This window comes from Bombus bifarius, unplaced genomic scaffold (assembly GCF_011952205.1).
Source record: "Bombus bifarius isolate JDL3187 unplaced genomic scaffold, Bbif_JDL3187 scf7180000008307, whole genome shotgun sequence".
Lineage (NCBI taxonomy): Eukaryota > Metazoa > Arthropoda > Insecta > Hymenoptera > Apidae > Bombus > Bombus bifarius.
The window spans coordinates 243,089-266,539 of NW_022884583.1; the positions used below are offsets into that span (position 1 = coordinate 243,089).

The 23,451-nt window shown below is 40.4% G+C and overlaps 1 protein-coding gene across 1 annotated transcript in view; it reads left to right on the top strand.

Annotated features, from left to right (window-relative positions):
• LOC117212490 (polypeptide N-acetylgalactosaminyltransferase 2) overlaps positions 1-23,451 on the top strand; it is a 202,167-nt gene that overhangs the window by 149,814 nt on the left and 28,902 nt on the right. The window contains exons 2-3 of the mRNA XM_033457381.1: positions 4,863-5,032; positions 5,666-5,785. Of these exons, the coding sequence (XP_033313272.1) occupies positions 4,863-5,032; positions 5,666-5,785 (290 nt within the window). The remainder of the gene's footprint in view (positions 1-4,862; positions 5,033-5,665; positions 5,786-23,451) is intronic.

Here is a 23,451-nt window from a genome sequence, read left to right on the forward strand (position 1 = left end):
ATTGACTTGATACATCGATAATCCCAATTGTCTCGTGATCCTGATCGCTTGATAACTACGCTCCACTGATAGTTTAGCTAATCTGAAGTTTAATAATCTGGTAACCTTGGCAGTCTCGATTGTAACATCAACTTGATCATGTGATAATTCTAATTAATCAGCTGCTCTAGTTCTCTGACTATCGCAATTATAATCTTCGTCGTTTACATTCTATTATGAATGCGTATTATGCATAATTTGTGCGAAACGTGCATTAATGATTCCGATGTATTAACATATTAATGTATGTAAGGCCGCTGGCATAATAATTACATTTCTTTATGTAAATTGATGCTAAATTATGGTAATGTAGAGAAAAGAATTAATAATAATTAGTCATATAAATTTAGTCATATAGCTTCTCAGATTATTGTCTTTGCTTCAATTACAGAAACTTTCAACTTTCTATTCCAGCATTTCCATCATAGCTTTCTATTTATCTTCATAATCTCCTAATTCTTCCACTTCACAATCAACTAAATTTTTCTATTTTTACATACCATTTACTCAAGTCAATTTTTCTATCCTTACGTATCATTTAATCCCAATAAATTTTCAATACCAGCGACCTAAGTTTCAAACATTTGTAGAGGAGTCGAATTTTCGGACTTCTGGTTAAGCTTATCTACCAACACGTACCGATATTTTTAAATTGCACACTTCGTAGATCTACGATCTTTCTTCCTATCATGGTAGAACAAGTAGAGGAAATTTAGTTGGAAGGTGAAGCACTCACGTTTGGATAGGCAGACAATCAGGGATCGTATTAGCGACGGCGTAGTGTACGTGACGATTACGGTTCACCCTGTGACACAACGCTTCCAGTGACGGATGACGGCGTCATCATAATTTACTCGGGGAAAATGTATTCTCGCGCGGCGATATCGAAACAGGCCAATATCGTTAACTCTAATTCGCTTACGTTTGCACAGGTATTGTTGAGCGGCAATAACGAGATTAATAATGCGACCCTCGTCGATAATAATCGTGGAATCACGCACCATGCCAATATCAGCCCACTCGATTTTGGTTAGCCAAAGCTAAAATAAAGAAATACACAGTTACAAGATAGATCTCATGTGTTCCATTAATCTTAATCCACCTCTGCTATGTTCCTTCTTTTTTATTTTTTTTTTTTTCATTTTATTTTTTTTATTCTTCTCTTCTGAGTAAAGGTTTAACGAAATGATTGAAGGCATAGAATCGTTGTTACAACTACGAACATCGATGATCGATTACTAGCGGAGGTTCGAGAAATTCTACGCTACGTTACTCTGTAATTAACACAATGAGAAACGAGAAACTGCCAGTTCGTTGAACGTTATTGATCCATAGGAAGAAAACGCTTTTACTCCACTACGTTGTTTGGTTTCGAACCAATATTGTTTTTCTATGGTTAAAATTTCTTTTAAAGTTGAGACAGATATGAGCAAATGGTCGATGTACGTGATTTTGTGTTTCCATTTTATGCTGGGAAAGTTGAAGCGAGAGTGAAATTGACGTACAAACATTTGAGAATTGCGATTCCGATGCAAGAGTGATTTATAACACTTATATTTGTTCATAAAGATCAGTATTAAATTTATCGAAAGCACCTGGATATATTCAATAATTTTAAAATTAAAAAGAATTTCACTGTAAATTCAAATAAAAATCCATATCTGACTATTAATCGGAGCACAAAATATTTCAACGTCAATTTATTAGAACTGAACACTACTTGTAAAATTCCATTCTTTGCAACGATAGATTTGGAATTTCATACATATGGGAAACGCGATACATTTGATTTTGATAGAATTATACGATTCCACTCGATTCGGCAAACGGTACGTGAATCAAAAGGAGGACAAAGGAATATCAGCTATTTGGACTGGTTTGCACGTGATTGTACGTGGTTCCTGTAGCGGCAGCGGTGCCCTTTTTCATGTTTCCGTTTTCGTCGTGTCGCTGCAGCGCACTGGTCCTGCGACCGCAGCCACGGTCATTGTTCAAGTCTATCACGATAAGCCCGTGCCGCTGCATTTCCGGGGGCTTCGCGTAATCGTTGCACGCGCAATGAATTTTATGACGGATACGTGCGGCGAATTTGTCAAGCGAAAAGAGATAATGCGACGAACCCGCGATCGTGTCGCGGATTGCATCGTGCAACTCCGACGAGCGATCGATTGCCAGACACGTGAAAATGTACTTTTCTCGACGTGTCATGGACAACAAGAACAAAGGAAACGACAACAGTAGCATTCTAAATACAGTGGAACTCCATTTATCGGAATCTGTTAGCAAACAGTTCATGTAACTGAAATTCGTATAATAGGAATTCGATAGAAATTAGACTATAAGCATGAATTCAAGTACTTAACATGATTAATACGAACATAAGCTTGGAATCAAGTAACTTGTTTGGGATGAACATAAGTTTGAATTTAAGTAACTTGGTTAATCGAAATGACGCTTTACTAAACTTTCGTTTCGATAAATACAGTTCCATTGTATGTACTCCATTCGTAGTAAAATTTTATTAAATGTTTGAAAGAACAGATAATTATTGAACATTGTCACTGACAGAATATCAATAATCAGTTTTAGACCAAGGAAAATTATGAAACATCAAAGAAGCAGGCGGATCTGTCGTCAAAATATCATTCAACTCTCGAGTATATCAAGTTTATTTCAAACGTCACGTTTCGATGTCACGTGGTTCGCGAGGGAACCGGATGCAACAGCTTGCCGCGCTGTGGCTAGCCGACTGCACTTCCGGTTTAATGCAGCCCCTGACCCGTGAATTAATATTTCATCGCGGCTACGTTTTGCCGCGTTTCTCTCTTCCCTCCTTCCATTTGCTCTCTCTCTCTTTCTCTCTGTCTGTCTCTTTCTCTCTTCAACTCAGCTTTCACGGTTCGTTTTTCATCGACTGCTCGACTCGCCCCTTTGTTCTCGTTCGAGTCATTTACTTTCCTCTGCATCTTTGACCGTGAATCCGAGCCACGCCATTTACCACCCTCGTAGAAAGTATCGCTATTTACAGCTCACTCCCGGGACGTTGGGATTGTTTGCGCTCGCCCTTTTGTTCCTGCGATCGATCAACGATGTCGTTGTCTCCCCCCCCCCTCCCTCCCCCGTTTCGTCCCGATCTTAATGCACCGTGACATTGCCCGATGCAATACGACGAAGCCTTCCAGGACTTTATGCTCATCGCCCCGTCCATGACAATTCGATGCCTCGTTCGAGATCTCTATGATTCTTTCATTGAATCTTAACTGCTTCCTATCGCAAATGAAAATTTTTTCCATCTAGTCGCATGTGAGTCTCAAATCCTTCGGTACATGTTTTACAAAATATATAATTCTATAAAATTAGTGAACGATCGATTGTGAAATAGATACGTCTCGACCTAACGTTCGTTGCAGTCTATTCTATTCGTAATTTTCATCATTCCACTGTAAGGCACACATCATGGGCACAATGTTCGAAGTCAAAGTGACATCAACGGTTAATAGACACATCTGCACAGCAGGTCGGTTCTGTCGGGACTCCTATTGCTGACACGAATCTATGCTAGGCAAACAGAGAGGTCGAGATCCAGGATGGAAGCCGATGAGCAAAATTCGATGACCTATATATCGGATGCACAATGTGTCCTCCCGGGTATAAAGGGCATACGGCGGAAATACGAAGTGCGCGACTCTCCATATCGATTCAAAATCAATACGGCGCGGTGTATCTCGATGATGTGTCAATACAAAGAGCCCCGAAGCGTGCAGCCAGACCTGGCCAGCCTTACAATTGGTTCTTGTACCGAAGCCAACTAAAGGCCTCGAGAGCCGCGAAGGCCGACGGTTCTTGCATCGATTTCGTGCTGTTGAAAACTCCGGGCCATTCGGGGATAGCCTACGCTGCGACTAGCCGACGAGTTTGCGAATCGAATATTTCGAAGTGTCGGTCGATACTTCGAGGAACGTTCGATGTTATCCAACGTGGAACAGAAACGTGCCTCGAATTCTTGGCTGTGTTTTAGTCGAGAGATTGTTGATTAGTTTGTCAGATAGTTTCTTTCATAATGTGAGAAGAACTTTTTGATTTGTTACACTTTGCGTGTGAAGCTGTTCCTGTAGACGAAAATGGATTAGAAATGTATAAGATAACAAAAGGAAGATTACGACAAGTTAGAAAATTGTCTTATAAACTCGTTATAAACTTGTTATCAAATTGTCATAAACTTGTCGAGATAGAAAAATTATTTCGCAACAACTTGTACAACATAAGTTTACTTGAAAGACAAAGAAAGATGCAGAGAGAAGTTCAAGGCTTTAAATGTATACAGAATAGTGAACAATTACTAAATAGGACATTTTTACTGAGGCGGATAGAATAGTTCGACGGTGGCTGCTTGCTGGCTTATCAAAGTATCATTAGAATGGATGGCAGAACTTAGAAATGTTCACGAAGTGCTAAGCATCGACTTCGACGAACGGTGTAGCAATATAGATACCAAGTATGCGTCTGGAATATCGGCGTCGCGCGAGTTATAGTACAATCGTGTATGATGCCAACTTGCAATGGCAGAACATCCAATACTTGGAATGGGGCTTTTACAGCTTTTATTACACTTACTGAAATTTATTACTGCTTAACGTGCGGTTTTTACTATAAGCATTTTGCTATCTTGAGTCTCGTTTATGAGAAGTTTTAAATATTTTTTTAACAGATGCTTTTATCAAATCGGTCTTTTATCGTTGCAATGTCTTGCGAATGAAATATTTGTGCTCGAAATTTCGAAACTTGGTAAAACTGTACTTTATACAATTTTTGTTTGCTCGCAGAACGAGAACAGAGCCCTACGATTGAAGGAGTCTGCGTCGCTGGCCCTTTCTGCCGCAAATTCTGGCAACTACGTGGACCCTGATGGCACTGCCATTGTCATGTCTTCCGAATTACTGCCTGCACCCACTCCGGACCCAAGGGTGACATGGAACTACTTCGACGAACAGGGGTAAAATCGGCTGACAATACTGTCAGTTATATTCTATTTTTAAGCATGTTCTAGCAATTATTTTCTATTTGTAAAACGAACTCCGATTGATGAATTATTGCCTCTTCTCTACAACTTCCAAGTGTTTACACACTTAATGGTTCTTGAAATCATTCGAATAAAGTTGATTCTAATTTCATTCCAATTAAATGAATGAATATTTATTTATCATAAAATATAAAATTCGATTTTACCATCGAAACTCGCTGCACAATTTTAATATACGCTGGGTAGCGAACACGACGATGCAGTGCGATAGAAAGTATTATTTGGAAAGTGGCCGGAGTGTAATCTCGATGCGAGGCGCAAGAACTGAATACTAATCGGCACTCATAACAGTCGTATGCATTGTTAAACGAACGAAAAACCATTGCAAGATCCGCTATTTATGTACCTGCAACGGAACTGCGGACATTCCTTTCTCTGTTCCTCTCTCAGCTTGACGAATTGAAACTAATTATTTCACTGGTCAAAATATATAGTTCGTGACACGAACCACCCATAAACGAAAATTTTCACGTGGAATTCTCTTAAAAAATACAAAGATTTTTGCTCGTTTAATTAATAATATTTGCATATTGATAATGCTTCTAGATACGTGTCGAGAGGAGGATTACGAGCAGGAGAGGACCCATATGCTAGGAACAAATTCAATCAAGAAGCTTCCGATGGACTTCCCAGCAATCGCGATATACCTGATACACGCAGTGCAATGTGAGTGAACTATTCTCTTGTTACCAATTATATTTTAGGATATTCTCGTTCAATCGAGCCGGTATTATTAATTGGTAAAGTATTGCTCAAAGAGGTCCTGGAATCCTTCTTAATTTTCTTTAATTTTATTTAACAATCTTTCTACTTATTTATTAACTTCAATTGATACAGATACGACCTTTTATAAAAGTTTAAATACATCTGTTTAAATGGCTATGTAAAATTGAAATTATTATTGATTTCTCAAAATTCATGAAAACGTTTCCTAAGAGTCTGAGGATCTAAAGACGTAACTTCAGACCTAAGTAATTAGAATGAAACTTTTCTTGTTTTAAATGAACGCAGTCTTTAAAAGAGAAGTTCGTTCGCGATGAAATAAAAACGAGGCAATAACGTCGATCGAGTGTCATCCAGCTGGATATCGCGACGATCTTCAAGTCGATGAACTGACACAAGGGAGAACGTCGATGTCCGAAGCGGCAAAGGTGAGAAAATTTCACGGTGAATATCCACGAACGAGAGCCGGTCGTTATAAATCGAAGCGATGCAGTTAACCGAGTGGAGGCGACCGATGGAAATCGCGACGAACGATCGTCCAACGAGAAAAAATAAAAGGAATAGAAACTTGGCCTGTCGATCGATCAATCCTTTTATACACTACTATCGGATCCTTCGAGAACAGCTCCATAGGAATTATCCGTCACAGGTGATTGCGAAAATCGCGGCTGATCGTTGGAAGTTCATGGACGTATCCAGAAAGCGATTCTACATTCGATCCGCCGATGCTCAACGAAAACGACGATTGAGAGGCTTCTCTAGAAGACACAGGTTCTCCTAATTATGCAATTCCTAAATTTCAATGATTCGATTAGTTTAGAATATATTTTCAATTTTACAGAATTCGGTTACTTTCGATCATTCAATATATCCGTCTTTCTATTTTTTATACAGATTCTCCTAAATATACGAACACCATTTGTATGAAGAAATAAATTACAAATTTGTATCTCTACGACGAAATTTCGATTGACACGCTTGAAAATTTCACGTTTTTCTGTGTCCTTGGAGAACCATCGTTGGAATATCCCAGCTGGAAGAATACGTATTCGTTTCATGGAACAAGAAAATCGGCAATAATCATAGAGGAATCATCGATTAGAGAAGGACGAACATACATCAACGTACGATTGCATTGTACCTTGCATTTCCCTTGATATTTTGTTGTATCTATCAAGCCATGTGCCGTGAATCATGTACCGTATATATATCGAATCTCCATATTGACAACATTGTTGTTATTCGTCGCGCACGTTTTTAACTTCTGCCTTCGTGGAAGCGCTCTAGGTTCTATTACTCTGAGCACCGACGAAACGGTTGACCCTTTCGATTAAATACGGCCGTTTTCGGGCTTCCACGTATCATGGGATACACATGAATTAAAGATGAGGGATTCGTCGAAAGGAACCGAGAGGTTTTAATCGAGAAACATCGACGTTTCGCATTTTTAAAAATCGCCTATTCCATACGAAACGACACGCAAAATGTAAATATTTTATCTTTGTTTCTGTTTTTTTATTCCGATGAATTAAAGCAACCCTGTCAGAGAAGAGAGAAAAGTGCGTCTTTTTTTTTTCTTGTTTTTTTCCCCCCCCCAGCTCGAGTCGAGTCGAGTTACAGGCTTGATCAGACCTCGGAAACTGGCCTGGAAATCACGATGCCAGGAGGCAACGGGAGAATTGAGTTCGCGAAGTTTAGGGATCCACCAGGGTTAATGGTATTGCCTGGTTACTACAGGCTGTGCCTGTCCCGTGCTAATAAAAACGTACCTCCTCGAAATTCTCGTCTCTCCTTTCGCCTTGTCCATGAAAATCACGATGTAAAACGAGTCGGTTTTCCGCTGTTTACAGAGGAGAGAACGAATAACGGAAAGAGGCAGTAGATGGGCGAACGCGCGTTGCTCGTGAAATTTCACGCGGAACGGAACGAATTAATTATCGAGCGACGTCGGAAATAAATTTGAAGCTGGGATCGTTGTCCATTCAGCCGCTGGGTAATCAATGGTTAATGGAAGCAATCTAATTTCGGTAGGGTCTGGCTACTTTTATGGACTCGTAATTTATTCGCTGTTTGCACGGAAATAAAGCTTCCTCCCTTCGTGTTGTTTGTACCGCTGCGCCGCTGAATTTACGATGCATTTTATTAATTGAAACGCTTTCGAAATCGGTTTTGATGCCGGTCTGCGTATCATTGAAAGGAAGAGACACGCGAGCGAGAGCCTATTTCGTTCGGGACGTGTCACGATCGATACCACTTTCAAATCGAATCGCTCTCCCCTTCTGTTCGGAATGCATTTTCCGGCGGCACAAGCCTTTCCGACTGTCTCCGTCGAAGCAGGAGGACCCTTCAATCTTCCAACCTGATCTAATTTCCTGGACGTTCCACCTACGCTCGACCGTATCCTGTTTCACGCGAACAGACGCGTTCAACAAGTACTCCGGGACCGCGAACCATTTAGCAGACCGATCGAAACCGGTCCGATGAAGATTTCGACCAGCTCTTACTGCATTTGATGAGCCTCTAGAAATATTTCTACGATCTCTATCTTGAAGATTGGAATATTTGGTTTCGCATGAAGATCTTTCGGCAAGAAAAGTGAGAAACTTTGCATGATTTCGCTATGTATGCTTCTCTGAATTACAGAGAGTTATAAAAGTAACCAAGTTCTGAACGAAGATTTTATCAAAATCGTAGTGTATTTTGCGAAGCTCTGTGGAAACGTATTCGTGGTTGAAGTTTGAATACCTAACGTGATACAGAAGCTTTTTATTGAGAAAAGTGGAAAGCTTTTGATCGTTTAACTTACTTCTTGCTTCTATAAACTACGGGACGATGCAGAAATAACGAAATTTTAAGTTCTAATATATGCGAGAAAAATTACGTTCTCAAAGGTATCGACTATGAGTAACACGTGTGTTAAAATTCGATAGATTTGTTCGGGGAAACGAACGAATGTTACGGGATTGCAATAAAACGAATGGAAATACACGAAGACCAGACTCGTAAAGAATGTCGAACGCAATGTGCGAAATTGCGAACCCGTTAATATTCGTTACAACACGAGCTGCAAGGAGAATTGTTGTTTAAACCTGATTTGCATTCGAACGCCGTTTGTAACATTTAGCAAACGTCGATTGCTGAAAATCCGATGGCCCGAATGTTATGTAAATGTCGCACAACTTCATTGAAAATATCTACGAACTGAACTGCTGCATAGATTTCCACTATTACTGTTATCAGCAGACTCTCGTGCTTTGACTTCGCACAATCTTGCAGAAAGATCGAAGATCGCTTCTCTCAAAATTGTATCTTCCAAATTACGTTTTCTCTGCAAACTTGGATAACTGTCATAAAAGAATCCATTCCAACGATTAAAGAAACTTTTAATCTTTTCAGAAAATCGATATGCATAAAATTCCAATCTAAATACTGATTGTCTCAATTTATTTTCATATTGAAGAATTTGTTAAACGAAAAAAAAAATTCTAGCCACCACTAAACGCGCAGTGAAATGCGTGTTAATTTAACAGCGTTGATTTAAATTCATTTTACAATAGCGAAATGAAAAATATCGATAAATAAAAGACGATACAGTGACGAACTTCTGAATTGAGCTATAAGTTTCAGTCACTGAGTCCTATTTTCACGAGTTAATAGTCGAAAGATAATATTTCTCTTAACACCTGTCCTTTTCTCTTCAGTGATTTGCTAGCGGGAATACTATTCTTTTGTCATGATTTTCCATTTCCTCTGGCGATTATAATTAAAGAAGAAACACTGTTATAAGTATCATCGTAGCAAGTTCAAAAAGTACCCGACTCCCTCATGAATTATTCACACGTGGCGTTTCATCTCCTTGCTCGCGATTCTTGTCTCGATGTTCCTTAGACCGCGCGACCGGCTGTTTCCGATAATGGAATAGTTGTATCACTTATACGCAACGTTGGAACTTAAATATTTATGCGGCTGAATGCACACCAGCCGTTGCATTAAACATGTCAACGCGACCCGGAGACATCGTGGCCGGAAATCGCGGTAGAAACTCCGTCGTTCCGCCACGTTCCTTACTTCTAACCTTCGATTTTAACAACACCATTGAAAACTTTGCCAGTGCCAGATACTGCGGACTAAGTTAAGAGTTGAAATTTCGCTGTTGATTTTCAGATTGTAATTACTAAACTGAGAATATTTCTGCAAATTCATATTTCTACGAATATAATTAAAACAATGGAATCGAGGTAGAAAATTGTTTTACTTACTAGGTATTATAGAGAGTACTGTGCTTTAGATATTTTACACCTATATTCTTGCATATTATATGCATTCTGTGGATGTTTGAACTTTCACATTACCTATGAATGCATAAAAATTCCCAGTCTAGTAGCTATGATGGCAAGTTGCAATTATAGCGAATTTTTGTTATCGGTATTGCAATTAAATTATGTGCGTTTACGCATTTACGGGAAATTTAAATTAATTCTCGGCTTTCCGACTTTTCCAATTCTTGATTGATTCTTTCAAATAATAAAATTAACATTCTTCTTGGAAACTTTGGAAACGTTAAAAAGTGAATCCATGGAGGGGAAACTCGCTCGATATCCGGTAATTATTCGCAAACTAAGTTGAAGTGACACTAACACGAAAGTTCAAAGGTCGTAAAATTGATTGAACGTCAAAGTTTAGAAAATGATAGAGAACGAGAGAATCGAAAGGAGCTTTGAAGATAAGGATTCGAAACTTCAACCAAAGTGGTTGAAATGAACGAATGAAATATACCTTATTTGTGGTTCAGTCCTTAGTTCTGGTTTCCAACATTGGTATTCTTTCTGCAGTTGTTGCGGTAGCTGTTTTATTGCACAAATTCCTTTTAGCGTTTGCATTGCTTTCTATTTTTCTTGTTTTGCTTCCTACAACTATTTTAGAGGTGTTCTGTCTTCTTTTATCGCTGCTACCTTTTCGCTGAAACTCTCATCTTGTTATCCGTATGTGTGATATGCATTAATATTTGCTGCGATCGTGTTATCTTTAATATCAATGAGATAATTAATAAATGAGTTAATATACCATAATAATTATTCTAATGAATTTTGCATGCAATACAGACTATCACTGAATTAAACAGCGCTAGATGTTATTTAATTCATAGGTTTGTCATATCATTGAAATTACTATACATTTCTCGTTTCTCTTCGTTTGCTCTCGTTTGTCTGGCTATCGTGGCAAGACCCCAAAGTAACTCGATGAAATATTCAAGCGTCGATGGTAAGTTACCCGGGCGATAATCCGGAAGAATATCTCATAAAAGACGGTACAGAATATTTTTTTTTCAGAAGCCGCAAAAAGTTTCGCACCGTAGTGAATCAATATTCGGACAAGGAGTTTTCGAGTTGCCCCTCGGAGGTGTCCTTTGTTGCATAAAACATCGGAGGACTTGGATTTTCATTTCGCTCGGTCTCGTGTACCCATTCCATTTCTCTAGTCCTCGTTTCTCTCAGAGTTCTTCTTCCCAGAATTGATCCCCGTCCATCCTTTTTCTTTTACGAACGTGATCACGTCGCAAACCTCCGAAGATATTGATCGTCCAATCGAGGAATCCGCTTGATCGATCAGTGACATTTGCTCGCGTCTGAACCAACTCGTCTTATACTACTTGCACGAGTTAATTACGCGCCATTTAGCCTACATTTCAATTACACTTCGAGGTAAATAAACTGAGAAAGTTATTCAAACATTTGTAGACATGTTTTATGAACCTATATTATATGCATTGTAAAAAGTTTTCCATCAGAAGCGTTTAAAAATATCTGGCAAAACGACAAATTTCTCATGTTACGACAGAGATACAGCATTTCGCAAACACTAAATAATTCTCTCTTATCGATAGCTGAGGAGTGGATCGTGTCAGATACTCGAAGACGTGACTAAGGAGGATGTCTTGCACGATGTACTCGACCGACAGAATCTGCTCGTGATACGTTCATACTCTCCAGTTACTGTTTACGATAGCTGACAATCTTCGGAGTGTAGGGTACACGCTACAATTCCGAGTAGCCCTTTAAGTTGTATCGACATGTACATAATACGTTCACTGAATTTCATCCATATAAACAATACATATGCGTACATGATAGACCATAGTTACAGCCGATATTATCAAACCAAAACGTGAACCCCTAAAAACCGTCTACCCCAAAACACATCTCCTTGAACGGAGTTCCCTTTACTTTTCCCGAAAACTCGGAACATCAATTTTACGTGGCATGGCCAGGAGCAAACATGCAAGAAGCCTCGTAAAAGATGGTATCTTGTACACGTGGCGGTCGCAATAAAGCCACGTTGCGAGCGGTACTAAACATCGACACACGTACGTATAAACTTACGAGGTTGCAGAGACTCCAATAGCGTGTGCCGGAGGAATAACATTGCTGCTCACTCCGGAACAGAGAGCACGCTCGTACTCCGTTCGATAAGGCTTGGGGATCGCGGGCAAACTGATTTCTCTCGGTCGGAAAACGCGGGGGACGCTCTAGGAAACTGGTCGTTCCGCGATATCGGCCACGATGGGAACTCCTTCCAATGATGATACGCGAATCTCTCGTGCACCCGTGAGATTCGCCCGTATGCTTTTTTCATCTCTGTCTGTCTGTCTGTCTCTCTTTCTCTCTCTCTCTCCGTCTGTCGAGGGCCATTATTTTCCTCGGATTCTCGGAGCTAGAGAAGGTACGGTTATTGTGAAATATAATAGCGTACAATAACGACGGAACGCGGTCGCGGATTCGGCGATTGTTGACGGTTCAAGTGGTTCGTGGATTTAGGATATCGAATTGAACGCTGATCGATTTCGAGAGCCAGCAGATATTCCAGCGTGGTTGCCTCTTAATTGAACAAAATTGGCTTGCACGTGGTTAACCTCGTTTTGGAAATTCCTCCTTCGAGATCCAATGATCGATTTGTCGAATCGAATCGAATATGTACATTATGCGTTTGTATTTAATGTTAATCGTGGTTATTTAATTGTAGTTTGTTAAAATCTTCCTCATTGTCATCATCGACGTGTATATAGTTGGATTGTTCAGAAAAATCAAATTACGATTATTTAATTGTATCGGATTAGGGTCTCATCAGTCTCATAATCCTTGATATTGACGCGTGGGGTTATTTCCAGAATATTCTTTAGAGATTCAATGAATAAATTATAATTGTTTAATTATATCTCGTTGGGATCGTCGTTATTCTCATTATCTTTAACATTGACATACAATATCGTTTCAAAAATATTGTTCAGCGGATAGTTAATAAGAATTTTCTTAACGAGATAGAAGTAAATAGTCCTAATTAATTACAAACAATTACAATTTTAGTAAGACAGTATATTTATGCGAGAATAAAAAAAATGAGAATAAAGACGCGCACTAGTATCCCAGTTTCCATAGAATGGGTCATTGAATCTTCTCCTTTCTGATATACGAGATTAAGTGTGCATTCCCAGTGCACAGCCTCAGGGTGGCAACAAAAGAATCCACAGCTTTAAAAAGCGAGCTGCGACCTCTTATCCTCCTCCGCTACCTGATCACCGCCACTTCGTATGCAACGCGAGCATCGATGTTATTTTTACGTGCACCTTTTGCAGTCGATTATGCGTCGCTTTTTCTTCTCCCTCCGGACTCCGGACAGTTCCACACCAGCAAACTTGCATACAGTCGCCCACGGTCATTTGATCGTAAAGTAGGGTAAAAGTTGATCACCCTAGCTACCTTTCGACCCATCGAATTCTGGATGAAAGAAGCGACATTTTCGCAAAAAGGATAATCCTTTTTTTTCGAAAAACAAGGATGTCCTTTTTACGAAGAAGGCAATTTTTCGAAGCGGAGGAGAAGAGAAATGATAATAATCCCAGGACGTACCTACTCCCCAAGGACAGAATAATGAAACACGAAAAGCACGACGAGGTCGTAAAGTTTATTAACCGGCAAAAGGAGATCCCGGTGTATAGCGGTAGCTCTTCGGTTCTTTGGATTCTCATTTTTTTCTTTTTTTATCGTTCCACCTGCTGACGCGAAATTGCGCTCTTTTGTCGTGGCAGGGTGACTTCTTCGTCAGACCATCGACGATCGTTTTGCTCATCCTCCCTGTTCGCGAACCATGCTGGAAAGTTAATTTCGTTCACCGCGATGAACGGTTCCCATTGTTTCACCCGTCGTTATATTCGTATCGAGTTCTGCCTAATAAAATTTACGAGCGGCCACGTGACGTTTCATATTGTCGAACGTGAACACCGAGGGCAGATTCATTATGACAAGCTTTGTTCCCGATTCTCTTTTCACTTTTCCATAAATACCCTCGTTTTTTTATCCGAATATCAAGCATTTTGAATAGCTGACTGTACTAGATTGTTATTGTTTCTTCGACACGAAAAAGTCTGAAATTACAGCGAATTTTTTTTCTTTTTTATTTATTTTTTTTGTACATGTCAAGCACAAAAGGTTTTTTCATCGCGTTACTAGCGGATATAGAATCGATTGCGAATAAACAGGCTAGATCGATACAATTACACGTTATTAACGATCCTTCGTAATCCAGTGTATTGCACGATTAACGACGGCGATGCTCCATAATTAATAAAACCATCGTGAATAGCAATATTGAATTTACAATATTGATTCCCATTTCGAACCTACCGTATCTATTTTCGGCCGCATCTATTTATGGCGGCGATTAAAGCGTTTGGACGGCAGATTAATTCGAATGAAACCATGACGACCTTCTGTTCGAAAAGGGACAAAAAGTGCAAAAAGACCCGATCCACCAAGAAAAGTCGTTAAAGCGCGGGCTCTCTGTTAGAAACTACGGGTAATTAAGGAGTTACTGGGGAATAGTTGTTTTAGTAGAACAGAAGGTAGAAAGAGAAACAACGATGAAGAAAAGCGAAGACGTTTTTGGTCACTTGAATTACTCGATGTACGTCGTATTTTTTTTTTTTTTTATCTCGTTCAAGGGGCTCTTTGGGTGATGACTTCTGCGGATGTGGAATCTTCGAGGGTCTAGAGACTCCAGATAAGAAGAGGCCAAGTTTTCGCGAATTTATGCGCCGCTAAGCAAGTCGACGATGTTTCGAATGCATGCGATAACATTTTTCAAGATCTAGATCTAGCTTGCGATATAAGATTGAGTTGGAATCGTAGATGTACCTAGAGTTATTGGTCGAAAGGGAAATAGAAAATTGCTTGAGAAAAAGTATTAATTTGAATAACCAGGACCAATTTGCCATTCGTGATACGTCATTAGTAGAAAACTGGAATATCCGTAAAAGTTTGTAATTCAACGAGGAGCTTCGACAGAACTTCGATTCCATCATTTGCATCTCAGATCTGCAAAAGATAGACCGCAGAGTGACAAACAACCGAAACTCGGTCCATTTGGAACTAATCGCAGAACTCGAAAAAAGATTGTTCCCTCGTCAAAAAGACGTAAGAGGATGACTATCACAAAAGAGATAGAGACCACAGAGCGGCATTTTTTTACAGTTTCCACGTAAGCTTGGAACGTCATCTAAGCGACGGGTCTAAGCACACTTGGCAGCCAGCTTTGAAGCGGCTGCTGTGCAAATGTGCTTCTACCAGCAAGTTTCCTATTCTACGTTGGAGGCAATAGGCAAGCCGACAGAGGCGTTTTATTCGCTTCTACCGTTCCTCCTTTGTGCGTTTCGTCGGCGCTGGCGAAAATTGAAAAATGTCATTCGCCATTTTGTTCGAGATGCTGCGCTGGCGCGAATAATGCGACGAAACGCTGATAAAACGAGGAGAACGAGCATCGTAAATTGAGCCTTTCGCGAGCCAACACACGCACGTCTCCTGCATACACATGTTACGCCTGGACTTTATGAATTGATATTACCATACGTGGTAGGCGAAATACGTACGCGTATGTGTATTCAGCGCGTTTACACCGAGCTTGCACGGCGAAACGAGGAAAAATATTAATGAGAACGTCAACGCGGTGTCGCGTCGTGCGAATCTGCTGAGCGTGGGCACACGCGGAAACATGACAATTTCTCATTGAGAATGTATAAGAAGCAATTAATTTGACCTCCCGTTATAGAAACTGTGCATTTTAAATAGACCAGGCCTGTCTTCTGCAGCATTAAAACCGTTCAACTTCGTTTTCCACGTAGATCGGTACACACCGAGAAGAAAATTCGATTTTCTCAAAAGTGAGGCTCCCAACGCAATTCCGTTATTCTCAATTTTCGTCTTATTTCGAGTCATAGAATTTCTCTGACCTCGCTTATGCGACAAGTAGAGGATCACGACGTATTAGATGTGACTTTATATCGAAAGAAATGGAGGAGAAGCTCCCAAGGGGTAACAGAACCAAAAAAATACATCGTTTTTTCGTTCGAACGAATCGATTGGTGCGCGTGCCGGAAAGTAAATGCACGCATTCTCAGATGCAGTGGTTTGCACCTGGAAAACTAATCCTCCGGCTTACTGGCGACGGTATAATTGTGTTTGCTTTCCATTTAAGTTGTTTGCACTTCTGTTTACCTCGTCGCCTCTTCCGCTCTCGAGCAAGACGCGTCTACGAGCTCAACTTTCCGTCGCTTAGTTGCTAGCTGTTTCTCCATTCTTCGCCGTTTCTCCTTGTCTTCCCACGCCCCCGTTCTCTCCCTGTTTTTCACCCTTTCTTGCATAGTCGCGTTAAGAAATACCCACGCTGGAGTTAATTACGCGATCGAGTTTCGTACGCTTGCTTATTGGCCTCGCGACAAACTTGAAGCCCGCGTATGCTTAGTATCGTTAACGTTTCCTAGGGAAATTGTGGTAATATTAATGCGAAATATATGCTTATTCGGGAAATTCGTCAAAAGATAAAGGAATTTTGTATGGTATAGTAAGAATTGTACATCTTTGACAGCTTTCTATTAAAAAAGAGAAGGCTCGTTATTGATAAAGAAAAAAACAAAGGAATTAAATGGGGATAAGACATTCGCAACGATAATACAACTGCAATTTCTTCTAGCCTTTCCGTCTCGATAAGAAATCTCTGATCTATTTTCCGCCAGTAGAAAATCCGTTGTAAGGTATTAAATCTCGATCTCGCTGGAGCACCGTCTCCATGCATCTTCAGAGAGATGAATCATGAGATAAGTGCATGTATTACTGCATCGCAAAACGGGTTTATAAATTAACTTTCCTCTTCACTCTCCGATCGTCTTTAATAGTACGATCGACCACTTTCCCTGGAGTCTCTCGGTACAGTCACTCGCGGCTTCAGGAAGTGGAACCGTGTCGAGACTGTGAGAAACACGATTTAGAAAACGAAATTCCCTTCTCTTATAGCCGATGCACATAACGGTAATTATACTAACCGCATGGTTTCTCCTTATCAAGATCGTCGTATGTAAGGAAATGATCAAAATGTATAAAACATTGTGCGGAAAATTTGAAATGAAATTAGTTCGGAGGAACGCGTGCGTGCGTGCATGCGTTAAATAAATCGATCGATCGTCGGTTAGATTAGATGCAGAAATTGTTAGCTGAAAGCAAATTGGAAAACACGAGAAACCCCTCTCTGCCACGTTGTGGGGTATTTCTCGCTACCAATAACAGGTGAGTATGCGATGGAAATTGGAAATAGCCTAAATTGGAGCCGCGTATGGCGTGTATTTCCTCGACGATGACACGCGGAAATCGTCTCCGCGCGCGGACATCGGGTCAGACTTGCGTAAGCTATTTAATCGACGAATGTATCGGTTGTTTCGATGGGGATCGTTGCGGCACATTGTTGCGCTTGGCCCAATGACGACGGTTGGCTGATCGTCGGAAACGCTGCAAACTCGTTACATCCATTAATCATAGTGCGCTATAGTATAACGACGTTACAGGATGCAATACAACAGTGCTGCGACGATTTAGGTAGGATATTCTTCCTTCCATCCACCTGTCTGCGTTCACACTAATAATTTACTCGAATAATTTCATAACGGAGAATTATCGAATTGGAAATTTTTAATTAAAGAAATAATGCATAATAACGCTACATTTAAACTGAAATAAGTTCCATGTTTGTGCATCACACTCGTTCTATATTTATCTGCGATGAATACAATCTGTATAAATGTCTAGAACGTGGCTACGAACACATACTTCGATATCTACAATCATAATGATCTTAAAATTGAACAAACGTAGGTACTCATCAGGTCGCGTCACTTAATTCACACCTGAATTAAGTTACCGCTTCAGAGAATCGATTCTCATTCATCTTCAATTACTGTTCTTTTATTTATATCAATTAATATTAACTATCATTTCCATTAATATCCACTAACCGTGTATGCTTGCTTAAGGAAAGATCAGAGTCTAAAATTGAGGCTAAAAAGTTTTATCCGAAGTATAATATTTCATCTACGAGGTAGTAACGCACAGAACGGCAGTTCCATTGAAAATTTCCAGGAGGGTTAATGCTAATTAATTGTTCTCACTCGGCACTCTCGCAACGTTCATTTTTCCCTCTTGAAGCACGCGGAAACAGAGGCCGGTCCTCCGCAAAACTGGCCCAGCTAATCCATACCGTGGAAAGACAGTTTTAGTTTTCGCTGAATAATACATAAACCGCTTTCAAAATCAAAAAGTTACACGCAACCCGTTCTCCACCCTTCGCCACGTTCTCTTTCCTGGCCACGTTTTTCGTTTCTCGGTGCGAGTACTTAAAACGCGTACAGCTGCCGCTTCCGTGCTCCAACGTCCATCCCTCTGAGGACATACCGTGTTTTTCCACTCTTGCCCTGCCGTTTTTGCTTAACGACCGGGGTTATTCTCTGCAACGTTCACTCCCCGTCACGCTAACTCAATTGTTTCAAGTTTATTCGCCGGTAACATCATCCTTTGCTACGTAAAATAAATACAGGCTCATTTGCACGTTGTTCCTCATCGCTTTGAAAACTAATACTCTGCTGGTCTTCACGTCACGTCGATACCAAAGGCGTATCGTGTAACGTTATTAATAACTTTTTGTTGTAAATTATAATCCAGTGGCATTCGAATTATCGAGTTCAGTTGTTAGAATCTATATGGATTAACAGTACGCCGATACTTAAACTTTTCGATAGTAGGATTTCACTCTGACCGAAAGGTTGCCAAATAATAGCCATTGAAAAATTTTTGGGATTATACGATTTCACCTTTCGTTACTTTCACCCCCGTAGATGCTCTTCTTTGGATACCAGCACGCCAGGTACGAAAAAGACGCATACCTATATGAATTAAATACTTGTCAACCAATTGGGACAAAACATAAGTAGAAGGGAAAATTTTCAGATCGATGAGATACGTAGATACGTATAATGTATAACATAATTACAGGTAAATTGGTCATTTTGGTAATACACAAGGCAATACATGAACAATTCATTATTAAGTAGGCGAAAGACAATAGGGCGCATGACATTTCAGATAAATGGAACACAGAGAGGAACCCAATCTGTCTAATGCGGATGACATCAATATAACGTTAAATCATTATCACGCATATAATTATTTCCTTATTGTATTTACCGTACGACGTTTCATTTCGACAATCATTAATTCCATTTTATTATAATTCAAAATTAATTCCATTGAATTCCATCAGAACGTCAAATCACATCACGTATGCATCGTGAAATTATCATAAACGTCGACATCGCTCTCCGGAGGAGATTCATCTGTAAATCACTCGATATTCATAGCGGTGAGGTTCGCGATCCATGAAAACGATCGACTACCACTCCGTCTCGAGTCATCGATGACGGCGAGCACTGGACCGTGGAGAAAGTTCGCGCTAATCGATCAACTTTGCTCGTTCAACAGTTCGTGCGTCATCGTGACTGGGAGATACCCTCGTGGACCAATTAAGAGCCGAAGGATTCCGCGCAGATCCACGGCGAAAGTTCTTCCTTTCTCGTTGATGTACGTGTTCGGTTCTCACGCACTCGTTTCTTGCGAAACCTCGTTTATTTCGATCCCTCTTCGTGAAACGTGACCCAATCTCTTCCCAGTTGGAAATGTTCTTTCGTTGCTTGTCTCTCTATCCTTGTACGTTTACTTTTTCCGTTTTTCCGCGGCGATTACGATCCACACTTGACTCTCAGTGGTTGCTTCACTCGTAGAATAGCAATTTCTAAATATTTGTGTATCGGACGTTAAAAATGGAAGATATTTTATTTATACCGTATAGATGTTTTACAAGCAAAACTGATCCAGTTTTCATTAATCTCTTCATTTCATTATATAAACATACCATTAATATTTAATTCTGAAGAAACAAATGATTGACTTCCATATGTTCATTCATCGCAAAAAGATGACGTAAGTATGTAATGGTAAATTGTAAGATATGTTTAAGAAAAACAGTGTAACATCGTTTTTTGTTTTCTTTAACTTACGCATCACATTCGCCGCCCTTTATAGAAAAGCAAATTTTTAAATTCAATAAATTGCCAATCAATTTCGCATTAAAGCTTTTCAAAGTAAACCTCAAGCATTTTTTTAATAATATGTCAATTAATAATATTCTATATAATTATAATATCTCTGATATTTCTACCTTAATTTATTGTCTAGGATCACATCTTATAAATGTCGTCTATATTTTTAACACCTCATAAATAATCTTTGTATTACGGAGAAGCTATTCATTTGCGAGCGGTTCAAGCTGCCACCGAATTACGTCGACGATTTCGTGTCACGATAAGAGCTGCTGCTAAAAACGTGTCTTCCACCGGGAGGGAAAAATAGCAGCGGCTGTGAAATACAACGATGTCGAGAAGATAGCGGTTGAAAGAAGGGAAGGAGGGAAGAAAGGGAGGCAATTGCTGGAACTCGCGAGAAATTATATCGCGGAGAGTGGCGAAAGATGTCGAAGAGCAGAGGGATAGATCCAGGCTGCGATCTTCTAAAAAATTATGCGAAATTAGATTTTAAATTCGTAGGGAAGCAGCGTTGCTAGCATCCGCCACAACCCTCTCCGGCCCGAATTATGGGGAAAGTAGAGAAAGCCAGGCCGTGACGCGCCTTAAGCAGATGCAATTCTCCGTGGCGTTATGGCACCCGGATGTCGGTCAGAGGGTGAGAAAAGAAAGGACAGGGGAAGGAAATCGGGGCTATGGAGAAAATCGACCATGGCCTCTCGATTTTATTTCAAGGATATTCTTCGATTTCCGCGCGTTATCCTCGTAATGCTTGCAAATAGAAATCAGCAGAGAAGGTTCGGGAGCTGGAAATGATTCGGCACCCTCCGATCGCGAGGATTTTACCCCGTGATCGGCATCTCCTTAGCGATCTCGGGTGTTTCATTTGAATTTTCGAAGAGATTTACATCGAAAGTACCGCCGTTAAATGCGTGGAAACGTTACACGTTAGTAAGTACGTATTTCTTTACACATATTACTTTTTATCATAATGTTTGGTAAATGTTAATCGACGTAGGATGATGTTAATATAGGAAGAAATTAGTTTCAAGAAATAAGTTTACGAAACCAGTAGAACTCTCAACATCCCAAAAAATGTCTCGTGGTTCCTTTTCTTTCCATCATACAACCACACACCTGAGTATGGTCAAAGCATTGGCGGCTACGTAAGTCACCAAGGGTTTCCCCAATAGTGCTATATTCCGCCCCTGTCGAACCTCGCTTCCCTTTCGCAATCCTCTTTCCGCCATCTCTCTTAAATCTACGTGACGAAATAACGAACACGTTCTTCCTACAAACAAAATATAAAGCTACAAAAGCGAAACACTAATTCATAGCAATTAAACCCGAGCAAAGCTTAGTCAATTACAACGTGCGACAAACTGAATGTTATCGATCAGAGCACGATCCCGAAACGCAACACCTAGTTGGAAAACTCGTCACACTCGACGGTTATTCTTCATCCACGAGTAAATTCCAACGCGATAGAAAAAATTTTTGCCAAAATTCTAACCGATCGACGAGGCGATACAACATCGTTCTGACAAAATTACCGGACGGTGCACACTTAATCGAGCATCAACGATTACGCTCGGCCGTGGAGTCATCGTTTCGAGCGTAACAGCGAGCATTTCAGGCACGTGATAGCCACGATAATGCGTCGCAGCTGCAAATTAGACAGTGGCACGAGCGAGTGCGATCCAATTTGTTTGCCAACGGTCTGCAGTGGCTGTAAACGAGGAGGGTGAAGCAAAAGAGGGGTTGAAATCGTGCGCAATTTCGCGAATTCGAGCAGGCTCTGTGAATCCGGATTAACGAGATTATCGGCCGGGTACAAATTCGCGCAGCTCGGCCGGCGAGACGCGTCTGGAAAAACTAAATTTTCGATTTCCGAGCCGGAAGCGGGCGATTAACAGCGCCACCGGAGCGCACGCGAGACCGCGGTTCGCTTTCACGTGCGAACGCGCCATAATTGTCGCGGTCAAACAGAGGGACGTCCATAATGCGCGCGTCCACTAGGCCACGTGCTTCCATGACGAAATCGTTTGCCTCTGATTTGCATAATTCACCAGGGCTCGGCCGTGTACGCGTGAACACTGCACATTCCGCCAACACGAATTCAACGTCCAACTGTATATGTGCAATCACGCGCGTGCGAGTAGTGAGACGCGAGCTTTCCCGGAACAGGTTGAATTACGATCCGCTGAAGAATTTATGGGTTGGACGGAGGAGCCACGCAAATGCACGCGATTCGCGGTAAACACGAGAAACTTCGTTCTTTTCGTGGGTAGAGGGAGTTTCGCTTTCTTTTTTTATACTTTCTGTTCCTTTCGTTCCTGTTAGAGTTCTTTTTGTGAAGTCAAGGGAATTTCGAAGAGGGCGAGGGAAGGGTGGGAAGGGACGAAGGGTAACCGTAAGACAGAGTTATCGTCGATATAAATCAAACGACGCAATAAAAGTTTGGAAGTAAATCTCGGAAGTAAGGGCGAAGCGTGAGGGATCCCAAAATTTTTGGGTCGAATGAAGTGGATTTTAGGCTTGATTACTAACGAAAATAAAACAAAATAAGCTGAGAAAATCGTACTTCTTTTATTTCTAATGCAGTCATATTGACCACTCATCTAGAAAAATTTCGGTACACCTTATAGAAGGGCTATTTTTACTAAAATAAAATATTACAAGACTTAATTGCAAAATTTACACGTCCTATGTAAAGATGATTAACAATAAATTAATGTGTTATTATTCGACGTATATGATTTCTTTGTAAAAAAAAATTATCTTTTTATAAGGCGAAGGATGTTTGTATTCGAGGAAATATAAACAGATTAGATGAATAAGTAGAGCATGTTAAATTAAATATACCGTAGTTGCGATATTTTCTACAATCCTCATTGAACGAGTCAAAGTTCAGTAGTTCGTGTATCTAATTGTAACATCAACAAATGTTGAAACTCGCCTGAGGGATGAATAGTTGTTTCACGTAAAACTTACAGGGCATTGTACCCCTTTCATCTATCTTGCGCGAACGTTCACGATAAAATGGATCGAGGCGGATTGTTCCGAACAAACAACAATCCCTGACCTACCTCAACTGACTAGACGTTGCCAACTCAAATGTTTGCCACGTGGGACCGGTGCCGTGAACAAGGACCATCTC